Below are 14,105 nucleotides of genomic sequence, written 5' to 3'. Positions count from 1 at the left end.
ACAGAATCGGGAAGATTAAGCCAAAACTGATTTGTAGAAAAAAAATCGGCACGTACGCGCATGCGCACGTCACGCATGTTCACACAGGTGCCTGTGCAAGGCTTCATGGTCATGGTAGTCTTTCTCCGGGTAAACACAAGTGTCCCGTATTTGACTGCTACTTTTGTCCCTTATTTGGGAGTGAGAAAGGTGGCAACCCTACTTGAACAACACCCCCCTCCCCCTGTCAGCCAGTCGGCAAGAATATTGTCAATATTAAAGCGGTCCGTGGTGCAAAAAAAGGTTGGGGACCCCTGGTCTATCTTATCATACTAGGGAACCATTCAAGTAGTCTTAAAACGATAGGGTAGAAGCTGTCCTTGAGCCTAGAGATACATGATTTTAGCTTCTGCGCCTTCTGTCTGATGGGAGAGGGGAGAAGAGAGATTGTCCAAGATGGGTGGGGTCTTTGATTACGTTAGGTGCTTTACTGAGGCAGTAAGAAGTGTAAACCAATTCCTTGGAGGGCAGGCTGGTTTCCGTGATGTGCGAATATGTGTCTACATCTCTCTACAGTTACGTGCAGTCACAAACAGAGTTCTGTCCTATGTATTGCATATTAGTACAGTATTTAAAATTCCTGGAGACTTCAGAGCCATCTGGGAGGGCAGGAAAACCTTCAATACACTTTTCTCTGTTTTATCTCATTCCCAGGTGAGCCAGCGATCACTTGCCTTTGAGACTGTTCTCTTGGCTTGTTTATATAACAGAACGGAACCTCCTTCACCAGCAAAATTATGCAAATCTCTTTTCCAACTCATTACCACCGGTTGCAGTTGGGATTACAGTTTGCAATATCTTCCCTCATGACAGCTTTGCCACAGATACTGGTCATGAAGAGATAATGATCTGTGTTTACTATTTGCAGCACAAGTGCAACTGTCTACCTAAATCCTCTCCTATCGAAGAGATTAATAATAATCAGGACGGCGTTTACATGTAAACACTTGATTCTTGGCTGGTTGAGATTTTTTTTGGCAGTTTATTCTTCCCTTTCACCTATATCTGCAATAATGTTTAGTTAGAACCAGTTCCAAATCTCTTGACTTCTAAATCTCCCTTCAGCACACTCCCCCAGACAGAACTGCTAACAGGAGCTCCTACTGTTCTGGCAAGTTTTGCTATAGGATCTCCCTTAACCTCCCCTCCCACACTCGCCTGTTATACAGTAGGCCACCTGAGGTGTCAATTCCTGCAATTCTCCTGCTTTGGAATTGAAAAGGTTAGCCAACTCTTCATTGCCCAATTACATTTGAGACCTTGAGACGTTTTTTTACCATGCCCAAGGTCTGCTGTTTATCAAATGATGGTATTGCTTTGCACTGTTGTAACTATATGTTATAATTATGTAGTTTTGTAAGTTTTAGTCTTGGTTTGTCCTGTGTTTTTCTTGTGACATCATTCTGGAGGAACGTTGTATCATTTTTTAATGCATGCATTTCTAAATGACAATAAACGAGGACTGAGTGTCCTCATAATCTAATCTAATATAATCAAAACATTATTTTTGGACTGCCAGCCTTCTTACATTTCCCTTTTTTACAGACCAGTAGACAGAAGTGTCCCAATAAAATGAAAACCACACACTTCTGTATTAACAAGTTATTTCTTCCCAGCACCCATTTAGAACTGGCCAGATTTCTCTGATTTCTTATTTCTACAGGTAACGGTACCAGAATAAATGGGACATAACCTTAAATCAGATCTTCAGGAGCTTCATGAGTAAAGGTCACTTGGCTCAGCTCTAAATGCTTCTCGTCAAGAGATAAAAATCATGGTCCAGGTCACTGTTTAATAAATTAATGAATTTAAGACCTGTGTAACCATGAATGATGGGGCCTTTATTACTACAAGAAAGAAGAAATGGACAAAATAGAGAGAAAGGAGAGATAGAATTTAAGAACGTGTTCAAAAGTAGGTCTTGGACTTGCTTATATCACTTGTTCATCTGTGCCAACTCTTTAGCTTCCCTTTTCGACATCTCAGATTTGAAGTCATTAATTAATTTTCAGGAAGGGTATTTCACATTCCTGTCATCTTTTGAATATTCCCAAGATCCTGAACTCATGATTGTGGTTCAGATTTTAAGATACTGCTCCTTAATTTAATGTCCCACAAGCAGAGGTTTACTCTTAATTCCATTTAAAATCCTAAACTTTTTAGTCTATGGTTGAATCGAATTGTTCTTCAGTCTTATTAATCCATACCGAGACTTGATCAGTACGGTGACGAAATGTTTGCAAATGGATTGCCAAGATTGGAGAACAACTCAACCCAACCACCAACCATCTGAGCTACACATTTTCCAAGTTACTCTCAATCTATTCCTGTGTATTCCCAAAAATACAAATCTTGTTTATCTGGTGCTCATAATTTAACCATGGTAAATATCTAAAGAACTTCACATGTTTTCCTTGTAATATGATAAATCCCTCAAAGGAAGGATTAAGAATTCAAGGTTAGAAACAGTATTCATGATACAATCAGTTCATAAAATCCACCTCCCTCTTTCCCTGTATCATTCTAACATTAAATGTGGATTAACATATCTCACATTTCCCTGCCCTACAGGAAACTTACCAATAGGAGGTGCCAATTCTGGCTCCAGTTTGCTAGACTCTTTATCATCGGTGTATCGGGGCTGATTACATGAGTTTGTCTTTCTGATTTTCACCAGGAATGATTTTGGCATTGTGAACCCTGGAGAAAAAACGATGGAAGAAATTTTAAAAATCATAAGTTGAAGTTGCCAGAAAGGAGGAAGGGCCTCCAAATTCATCTATCCCAAGTGCCCGTACACCACAGAATGTAGTAACTGCTAAAATAATTTTGGTTCCCCCCTACCTCTCCCCAGTCATAATCCAATGAAGTCATTTGATCACACTTAGAGATAAATGCAATGACATTAACATGAACGGTTCTGAGTATGTGGGTCTTCAGTTACAGAGCAGGAACAGAGAAGCTTGGGATGATTTCCTTAGAGCAGAACTGGTTAAGGCCAGACTAAATTACAATTTTGACAGAAAGTAAATAACTTCTTTACTAATATCAGGAACATAATGGAGGATATGATTTAATGTAATTAGCAAAGTAACCTGAAAGTAAAATGAGATTATTTTTGAGCAGCAAGTGTCATGATTCAAAATTCACAACATTGAAGAGTTGTGAATCCATAGATTTAATCATAACTTTCAAAGAAATTATACAGCCATACGAAAAAGGGGAAAAGAGGCAAGGCTCAAGATCTAGTCCCAGTCATTCTAGGATTTGAAAGAATTGACTATGAAGCAAGCAGAATCCATAGAGTAAAATTACAAGGCATTGTGGTCCCTTCATCTCTGGGTCAAGGCCTCATTCTGTTAAGCCAGCATGGGAGCTGGTGTGAACTGGCTGTCCTACGTAAAGAATAATTACATGCTTACAAGTGCCACTCCACAATGTGAAGTTCAAGTCCTGGAACTCCAGGACCCTCCTGGATAATACTGAGCATCGCTCTGCTGTCGGCATTTAGGAACTCAGATACTTTCACAATGACATTGCCATTCTTCAGTTCGCTTGGGTCATTGACATACAAACCTATACAGTAGATGAGGCTTAGTGAAACTTCTACTCTGATCTTGACCTTATCAGCATCCAAGAGGGAGATAAACCGATCTTCCTGGGAAATTGGCAAGAAACAAGAAGGGAAAGCTAACTTCAACAGGGTTCTTCTGACAAAATGCTTAGGAAATGATCTTGTCAAGCAGAAAGATGACAACACTCTTGGTCCAAGTGCTGGAATTTCTTTGATAACCTCATTGTCCAGGTTAGAGACCGCAAGTATGTTTGCGTCACCCCTACTGTGACAGGTACTGATGACTGGATAATCATCCCTTAAACCACTCCATTATCTCCATCAACCTGTTCTCAAAACACTAACGTCAATAGAAATGTGATTAGAAGAAAATAAATGTTGAATCTCTCAAGGACCCCACACAGATATTCCCTCTTACACAGCACCTCAGACAACTTGTCGATGCCTGCCTCTAGGAGCTGCACTATTGTGCACTCTGTATGGACTGCCCTGAAGTCTGCTGGAGTCAGTACCTGTGAAGAGTCTCTTGGTGACTCTTCCAAGGAGAACAAGGATTGATTGATGGGATCCACAGACTAATTAAGTGCAAATACAAGGCATTTCTAGATTGGAAACTCCTTCATATTTCAAGAGAAGACAAAACAGCTCCACAGGCCCCCGAAGGCAGAGGTTCAACCCACATCCATGACCTAAAGAACAGATGGTGGATGGAAAGCATACAGGAGATCCAGCAATTTGCTGGCAATAGACATGCCGGTGCAGACTTCATCGCGGCAAGTATCTGCTATTGCCCAAGCATCTGAAGCCCTATCCCACCGAAAGCCAGGAACAGAGGTGAATTTATCAAGGATAGAGAGGCAGTGAACACATGCAGGAAGGAACAGCTGGAATACCACCTCAACCAGGACTTTTCCCAACCCATTGCAGTCTGCACAGTCCAGCCCTGTGACCAGTCATGACTGACAAGCCAAAAAGGTTGTATGCCAACTAAGGACAACACAGACTGGGGGGGGGGGGGTATGGTTTCCTTTATGAAATGTCTAAAATGTTTTTTGAAGAGATTCAGTCATGAATCCACATCTGGGGAGAGGGAGATATGCCAGTGGACTTCAGAGATGCTGTAATCCTACTTACTTCCAAGAAAAACAATGAATCTGACAATGTTAATCATTGACGTCTCCCTTCCAACTGTCATAGAGTGAGTCATTGGCAAGGACCATCTCAACTACTCCTCCCAGTGACTGAAGAGCTGCATTGCAAATCATTGTCTGGCTTCCATCCATCTGCATGCATAGCAGATTTGTTCTTCACCAGGTGACAACCCCAACAGAAATGAAGATAGCAGCGTTAAATACAAGCAGCACACACACACAAAATGCTGAGGAACTCAGCAGGCCAGGCAGCATCTATGGCAAAGGGTATAGTCAACGTTTTGGGCCGAGGCACTTCATCAGGACTCGGGCACTAATCCTAACCTCACCATCAAACCTGCTACCCAAGATCCACAAACCTGCCTAGAGTCCTGAAGAAGGGTCTCTGCCCAAAACGTTGACTGCTTACTGTTTGTCATTGATGCTGCCTGGCCTGCTGAGTTCCTCCAGTATTTTATGTGCGTTGCTTGGATTTCCAGCACCTGCAGATTTTCTCTTGTTTGTGATAACACGAAATACATTGAAAGCAACACACACACAAAATGTTGCAGGAACTCAGCAGGCCAGGCAGCATCTATGGCAAAGGGTACAGTCAACATTTTGGGCCAAGACTCTTCAGCAGGACTCTAGGCAGGTTTGGGGGTCTTGGGTAGGAGGTAGAAATGGGAGGTGTAGGGAGAAGGAACTATGAGGTTAGTGGCAGTGGACAGGAGATCCCCAGAGTTAATATAGTCAGTGATGCTATGAGAGACAATGGCCTGGTGCTCCTTCGTCTCAGCTTGAGATGTCAACGTTTACTCTTTTCCATAGATGCTGCCTGGTCTGCTGAGTTCTTCCAGTACTTTGTGTGTGCTGCCTGGATTTCCAGCATCTGCAGATTTTCTCTTGTTTTGTGATAACACAAAATACATAATATGTTTTTATGCCCTCGCTAAAACTTGAGATTCTGAAAGATGGGAGAAACTATGATTACCTTCTTCAAAATGCAGCTGTCTGTAGAAATTTGTTTCCGTTTTATACTTGCTTCATGATGGAATGAAGGTTATACTCCTAATTAAACAGTCTAAAATGTAGGTAATCTCATTGAAAACCAAAGTCTACAAAGGCTGTGTCAAAGCCAAACATTTCTTCCAATGTTTTTCACTGCAATGCTGCATCTCATCTCTAGTAAGCTTTCTGCTGGTGCAGAGCAAAGCTTCAGCACTTATGAGAAGCTCTTCAACCTATGCATCTAAACTCCAGAACTTAGGTCACCACTTCCTCAGTCTTCTAACTGTAGGACACAGTTGACTATTACCCATGCCCACATCCGAGACATTGTTGACTTATTTGCTGAAGCATACCAGAGGATGGGCTTTATATTCTCAAGGTGAAAATCCTCTACCAACCTACCAGCACTGTACAGGTCCAACTTCCAACAATAATAATTCATGGTGAGGTCTGGAAAACATGGAGCATTTCCCATGACTCAGGTCCCACCTCTCTGTGAGGGCTGAAACTGATGAGTGCCCTAGATTGGATTAGATTTATCAGCCACATGTACATTGAAACATAAAGTGAAATGCTGTATGTTGTTTGCATTAACAGCAGTCTGAGGGCAGCCCACAAGTGTTACTATGCTTCCAGCACCAACACAGCATGCCCACGATGTCAATATACAACAATACGGACAAATCAACAGCTAAACTTCAGAACTAAGGTCACTCTTCCTCAGCAAAACAAATCCCCCCCTATCAAGAATCACTGGCCCTCACCCTTGGTGTCTGCTGACCACAGTACTAGTCCTTGGGCATCACAGGTCTTCGTTCGCAGCACCTGCTAACCTGACTTCTGATCACCAAAGTCCGATATCTAGACTTGCCAATTGACCACAGAGCTTTGGACCAACCTTTGGCCTCCAGATCTACTGACTAACCTCATGCCTCTGGACCTGCCAACTGATGTTGGACCTCTGGACTTGCCCCTCACTGACCTCTGACCCCAGGATTCACCGACCTTTGGGGTCACCAACCACCATCCTCAGCATCCACCAATTTTGGTCCTTAACCATAAGGTTCACTGGTCTTTGCCCTCAGCACCTACCTAACACTGCTTTGGTCATTTGAAGACCAAGACCTCAAATCCATGGTCTGTTGAGCAGCTGTGATACCTGTCCTCCTCTTTGCTTCTGTAGCTGCATCATCTGCAGCAGGGACCCTCAGAGGACCGGAAGGATAAAGGGCTCAATTTCAGTGTGTCCTCTGACAGGTCTCAACTCCAACACCAAAGCTCAAGTGGCTTTGATTTTGCTCCATTGGAAAGGTTATGCCACTTATAAGTTGACATCGGACTCCTGAAATAAACATCTGATTCCAAGTTCTCTCACAAGGAGAGATAACCAGCTAGACAGAGAAAAAGAGTCAAAGATGTCCTCACAGCATTCTTGAAATAAAATGCATAATTCCTACTGAGTTCTGTCAATCCCTGGGCATTAGGAGCATTTGGGAAGGACTGAAGCCCATGTGTCAGAAAAGAAGCAAATCACCCATCATGTCTGAAACCTCCTATCCCATCAATCTAGGAGACAGTGTTTCCCACAGCGACCTCATCAATCACCCTAGACCACACAGACCTGTACTAGAAGCAGGGCATCTTTGATTCTAAGGGTCTGCCAAAAAAGATGATGATTGTCACTCTCTACAATTCCTTTAGATTTAGAATAGTTTCCATAATTTGGAAGGTAGCTAATGAAATCTCACCATTTAAGTAATGGGGGGGGGGGGTGAGAAATACATAGTTAGATGGACCTCCATTAGTAGGAAAACATTAGTAATTGATATTAAAGAATTAGTGAAATGATATCTAGTAATAATAGAACTGGGTAGAATCAAAGGAAAGGAAATTATATTTGACAAATCTTTTGGAAATTTTTGAGCTTATAACCAAAGGATGCATAATGATGAAAGACCTTGATAAGGTGCAACACAAAAAGTTATCAGACAAAATTAGAACATGTAGGATTGGGGCTAAAGCAATGGTATGGTTTAAGGAGAGATTAACAGACTGAAAACCAAGAGTAGGAATAAACAGGTCATTTTCAAATCAGATTGTGTATGGCCAGGTGCTACAGTGTGGGGATCTCATCTTTCAAAATCTTTTGGCTGAGGGGATAAGCATAATATTATCTGTGTTTTCTGATAGTATACATACATATGTGTGATAGTGTGAGTACTAAAGAGGGTGCAGAGACATTTCAAGGAAATATAGATAGGCTAAGTAAATAAGTAAGGACATGAAATATATAACATAAAGTGGAAAATGTGAAATTGGTAGAGAAAAAACAGATCTTTTTATTAAATTGTGAGAGATAAAAAGCTGCTGACATTCAGAGGGACATGGATGGACTTAAGTTAATATATATCTACAAAAAGCCATTGTGAAAGGCAAACAGTAATTTGGATTTTATGGCAAAAGAATTTGAATATAGTTGCAAAAATATCTTACTGCAATTATACAGGGTGCTAGTGAGGTCATAGTATGCACATGGCTGATCTCCCTACCAGAGAATGGGGGTATACTTGTAAGAGAGCAAGTTCAACATAGGCTCATTTACCTGAAAGTCATAGGAGAAGAAATTAAGCAAAGAGAATTTACGTGGACCTTGAATAAATGAGTTAAATACATAGGAACATACAAAATTCTTACAGGACCTGACAGGATAGATGTGTCTGGAACCAGGAACCTGCTGTTCAGGAAAGAGATGGGGTGGATCATCTTCACCCAGCGGGTAATGGTCCCTCAAAATCCTCTATCAAATAGATTTGTGGAGACTTAGTCACTGAAGGTATTCAAGACAGACTGATATCTTAGGATATCAGGGGATATCATGTTAACAGAGGAAAATGTTACTGAGGTAGAAGTTCAGGCATGTTTTTGTGGAAAAGCAGTGTGAAGTGGAGGGGAATAGTCTACCCCTGCTTTGGCTACTTAATTTTTTAACATACAGAATGAAAAGCTCTTTCAAGGAGGCAGCAGATAATGAAAAGGAAACAAATGGCCTTACCCTGTGTTATATCATTCTGTGAGTCACCTGTATATTCCACCCCAGCCAGACTCAAAGCATCAGGAAAAGTGAACAGGGTGGGGGAGTGGACGTAATGGAAAATGTTGGCAAAAATAAATGATACCTAGATGTTACTTCACTGTTGTGCTTCCTTTCCCTCTAATTTCTTCGCTTCTTTTCACACCTCCCCGAAACCTGACAGAAGCCTATTGACAGAATGGGAAGGTTGGAAGATTGGCTGAGGTTTTTCTGTGAGTTTCCTACATTTCAATGTATTTCAGGCATATCTGTGGTTTTTCGACTCAGGTATGTGTTTGAGGTTGGGGTGTTCGTATTAACAGAAATAACCAGCTGAACCATAGAGACAATGGAATTCGTAGGAAACAATTCTGTTATATTAGAAAGCCTTAACTGTTTCCCAAATAAGCAATGGTCCCTGATGTAAAAAATCACTATGGAATATTCCCAAAGGAAAAAGGGCACCAGAGGAAAACCATGTGGTCACAGGGAGAATGTGAGATCACAGGCCACAGGGACTGCCTTTGTGGAGTTTCCATGTTCTCCCTGTGACCACATAGGTGTTTTCTGCGTGTTCCCGTATCTCAAAGACACGTGGGTTGGTAGGTTAATTGGCTGTTGCAAATTGCCCCTCCTAATCTGTGAGTGTTAAAACCTTGGGGTGGGGGGGGAATTAATGGGAACACAGGGAGAGTAAAATGGTGATTCTGCAGATGCAGGACATCCAGAGTAACACACACAAAACACTGGAGGAATTAACAGGTCAGGTAGCATCTCTGGAAAGGAATAAACAGTTCACATTTTGGCTAAGACCTTTCATCAGAGTAAAATTAGATGAGATAGGATAATTGAAAAATGTGATATAAAGTCTGAATAGACTCGCTGGGCCAAAAGGTCTCTTTCGGTACAGAGTAACTTCATGACTCTCCAACTTAGGGAATTTATAAGAAACTGAGTCAGGATTATTAGAATGGAAATTACGTTTTAAAAAGCCCCAACATGTTGACGTAATGCGTAATTGGGCCAGTGTGCGTGTGATAGGGCAGGGACCCAAGGTAGAGCAGGAGTCACTGACTGGGTCAATCTTCGTCTCAATCGGTCCATTCCTCCTTCATACTGAGATCATAAAATGAGGGGTCCTTTTGTAGAATTGTAAGGTTAGGCTACCATGATTAAGTTATAGAACGAAAGAAAAAAAACAGGTTTTGAAAGCTCCCACCCTGACATCGGGACGCTCAAAACGCACTTAACAGCAAACGAACCAACTCGGAAGGGTGGTCAATATTGCAATGCAGAGGGGAGAATCCGTTTTTAATTTGCTCACAAAGTCCCACTGCTTGCAATGATGTTGGTAGAAGTGTATATACTGGTCAACTTCACCGCACAGAGCTCCTCGGTGCTAAACTAACACCGAGGCACTCTCACGTGCAAAATGCGTAAATACCAGGGAGCAGATGCAAAATCACAAAAGGGCGACGGGACCTTTACCCAACTCTTCATTTGAAACAAAACGCATCCGATCAGGCAGCGCGCCTAATGCAAAGCAGCGGGCCGGAAGGGTATCAAAATCGATCTGATTTAAATACGGCAGTAAAATGCAAGTACAGTAATACATCTGGAGTGAGGTTCGGAGCGCGCATCCAGCTGGCCCAGGAGATAAGAAAGTGGCCACCCTGCCACGGTTGCGTTTACCTCCAATTTCAGTCGCAGTCGGCCTCTGAAACAGTATTTTATTTTCCCGCAAGAGCTGTATAGTTGCCCCACTGAGGGGGTGGGGGTCAGTGTTCTTAATCGTATTAATGCTACCTGGTGGATAGCGGTCATGTTCCAATTTAAACCATCCGCCATGGCCGTAGAGTCTACTGACATTCACTACTTTAGGTGGATAGTAACTCATCGGGCACCGAAGAACTGAATTGAGGGGGCGGGAGGACAAGAGAACTATATCCCCTTTATACATCCTCAATATCAGTTCTTTGGGAATAAAATACGGCACTGATTTCTGGTGCCCTGACGATTTATTTATACCCGGAATCCTCCCAAATACTTTCACACTTTGACTGGTGGAGGTAATTCTCCATTCGGTTTATACTTAGGACTGAGGCGAAACACAGCCCCATTCTCATAATTAATTTTGCCAAGGGCCTGTCGTTGGCCAAAGCAAAGGTGGTGATGAATCAGCGTACAGGAGGGAGATTGAAAATCTGGATCAATGGTGTCGCACCAACCACATCTTCAGCAAGACCGAAGAGCTGGTTATTGACTTCAGGAAGAGGAAATCGGAGGTTCATGGGTCAGCCTTCATCCAGGGGATCAGTGGTGGAGAGGGTCAGCAACTTTACATTCACCAGTGTTATCATTTCGGAGTACTTGTCTTGGGCCCAGCATATATGTGCGTGTACGGAGAGAGCACGGCAGCGCTCGCACTTAGGACGTTTGCGAAGACTCTACAGATGTGTGCTGGAGAGCATGCTGTCTGGTTGCATCACGGCCGAGTGTGGAACCACCAATGCCCTTGGACGGAAAATCCTACGAAAAGTAGTGGACACGGCCCAGTCCATCACGGGTAAAGCCCTCCCCACCATTGAGCACATCTACACGGTGCGCAGTGGCAGGAAAGCGGCATCCACCATCAAGGGCCCTCATTCCCCGGGCCACGCTCTCTTCTCGGGAAGGTGCAGGAGCGTCAGGACCCGCACTCCCAACCAGCTCTTGAACCGGTGGGGATAACTTCATCTGCCCCATCAGTAAACTGCTCCCACAACCTAGGGACTCGCTTTCATCTCATGTTCTCGATATTTATTGCTTGTTATTATCTTTTTCTTCTGCTTTTGTATTGCACATGTTGTGGCCTTTTGTTCATTGCTTGCTCGGCCGTCCAGTTGGGTGCGGTCTCTCACTGTTTCTATTACGTTCCCTTGGATTTACTGAGTATGCCCGCAAGAAAACAAATGTCGGGGTTATATATGATGACTTTGATAATAAATTTACTTTGAACTTATCTCCCTCATTACCAATCGTGACGGGAGGTTAAACAGCCCAGAGACTCACTCAGATTCCAAAAAGATCCCTGAATTTATGTCTACTGGGTTTGATATTAGTATTAAGCGCAATCACCGAGTATTTTTACAATTGAAATCGCGCATTGTAACTTATAAATTAAAATGTAACACAATATTCTCAGCAAAGCAAAAGATTGTGTCATTTACGCAAATTAATTCACCTTATTCCGACTATTGCAGCCGCTCCTAAAACGATTGACTGTACTGTGGGACCGAGTCCTTGAATCAACTGCTCTTTAGCGCCAAATGTATTCTAAACTTTATTCACCTTGTGCTTGGGGACCGGGCAGACATTTGGACGGGGGACAAATGGATTCCGTAGGGAACTGTGAAAGGGGAAAGCGTGGAATTGAGAGTACCGGGGTTCCGAGGAGACAATGATCTGCGGGGAAACTGATATTTAAAGCGATTGGGGAGAATTTGAGATTTGAGAAAGTCTAGGTTGCTGGGCGTGTCGAGAAAGGGATTGGAATAAAATTTGAGAAAGACTGTGGTGGGGAGAGACGGACGGGAGGGGGCTGCTGAATAGAACCAGGAGTGGTTAGGAATAAGGGGGAGACTGAGATCGTGGTCTGTTTCTTCAAGCAGGGACAAACAAGGACCAGGAGAAATTGCCTGTTCAGGTCCGGTTATTTAATTCCGATTCACAAAACGCCCCAAGCACAATGCACTGAGCAAATACAAACGAAGAATGTTATATACCACATCGGTCCACCTTCCTTACTAATTTATATTTGTTTATAAAGATTTATTAGTTGCATCTCAAACACATAGCATGCTGTTTCGCTTTTCCTTTAAGGAAGTTTGTAACTTTTGTGAACGAACTGCTGAGTTTAAAAGCACCAACACTCACCGAGTTTGCAGACTGCAACGGGGGACGTGTCCCTGACTTGTGTTGATTGTTCCCGTGTGAATTGTAACCGGAGTCGGAGCTCCCGGATCTGCGGGACAGGTTGCACCTGAACTTGTACAAACTCCTCGCTCTCTCTCCGCTGCTGAATCTGCCCGTTAAATTCAGCCAGTTTCCCCTCCCGCTTTCTCTCTTTCTAACCCGCCCTGATTTTTCAATCTGATAATTATTTCTTCCCGCAAATCTTTTTTTCTCTCTCTCCCTCTGGAAGCCACGCAGTACCCAATAGAAAAAGAGTAAAGTTCAAAGCTGTTTTGACGGAGAGATCAAATGAGGAAAGAGATAGGGAGACAAGCATGAATCAGTCCTCAGAGTTGTACAAAGACATTATTGATCGGAATATCTCCGTTCTACTCTGAGAACTGATTCGTGTTTTTGCCTATATTTCTTCCATGAAGTCTTTGCCCTGAAACGACGATCTTTTGTTTTCTCACCACGGATGCTGTCTGACCTGATGGGTATATTTCAACATCTTCTACGTGGTCACATACTGCACATCCTACAGATGTAGGCGAACAAGTATTAATATAAAAGCATGAAACCCTCTCAAATATAAGTACAGTAGGTGAAACAGTAATTGTAAACACACACACACGAACATCAGAGACAGAAATATCCTCTCAGATTTTACCTTCATACATCTATTTTTATCTCCTTCATTTCCTCATGCAATGCCCCCTTGATTCACTGTTTTCTTTTCTAACTTGTTTTATTATCAGCATCACTCCAATCCTAGTCTCTTGAATTACACCTGCTAGAGAGAGAGAGAGAGAGAGAGAGAGAGAGAGAGAGAGAGAAAACACGCGAAGTTAGAGCCACAAAGACAAAACTTAAAGCCAAAAAAAACTCAGTTGAAAAGAGAAAGGGGGGGAGACAGGAGTAGAGAGAAATACACGTTTATATGTTGTGAAATAAAAGTGATAAATACACTCATACACAAAACGGTATATACTGTATTCGGTTAAGGCATAAAGTGAACGATGGGGACCGGAGGATGTTCACTGACAAATATTATTAGAAATATTATTGAGAATGTCAATCCCTTTTTTTGTTTTAGAATAAAAATGCATAGATGCATAACATTCATGATAGTCGTCCAGTTCTGTGTACGCATTGAAGCCTGGCATAATATTTCCCCACTGGTAAAGGTTCTGATTTATGCATAAACGATTTATAGTTCATTACTGATACAATAAAAGGACACCATGATTAATATGCAGAGAGGCGATCACTGAAAGCATAAGGCTTCAGAATTAAATTGATGCTCACATACTTTATTAGGGGAATCTCGTGGTTGGGGTACATTGGA

The 14,105-nt window shown here is 42.4% G+C and overlaps 1 protein-coding gene across 1 annotated transcript in view; it reads right to left on the bottom strand.

Annotated features, from left to right (window-relative positions):
• gfi1b (growth factor independent 1B transcription repressor) overlaps window positions 1-12,923 on the bottom strand; it is a 28,768-nt gene extending 15,845 nt beyond the window's left edge. Inside the window, exons 1-2 of the mRNA XM_072240391.1 lie at window positions 12,740-12,923; window positions 2,620-2,739 (exon numbers count right to left, since the gene is read on the bottom strand). Of these exons, the coding sequence (XP_072096492.1) occupies window positions 2,620-2,731 (112 nt within the window). The 5' untranslated portion in view covers window positions 2,732-2,739; window positions 12,740-12,923. The remainder of the gene's footprint in view (window positions 1-2,619; window positions 2,740-12,739) is intronic.
• Window positions 12,924-14,105: the final 1,182 nt, after the last annotated feature.

Source organism: Mobula birostris, chromosome 22 (genome assembly GCF_030028105.1).
Source record: "Mobula birostris isolate sMobBir1 chromosome 22, sMobBir1.hap1, whole genome shotgun sequence".
NCBI classification, from domain to species: Eukaryota; Metazoa; Chordata; class Chondrichthyes; order Myliobatiformes; family Myliobatidae; genus Mobula; species Mobula birostris.
Note: the sequence above shows the minus strand (reverse complement) of the source record. Positions and strands in the feature narration are given on the sequence as shown.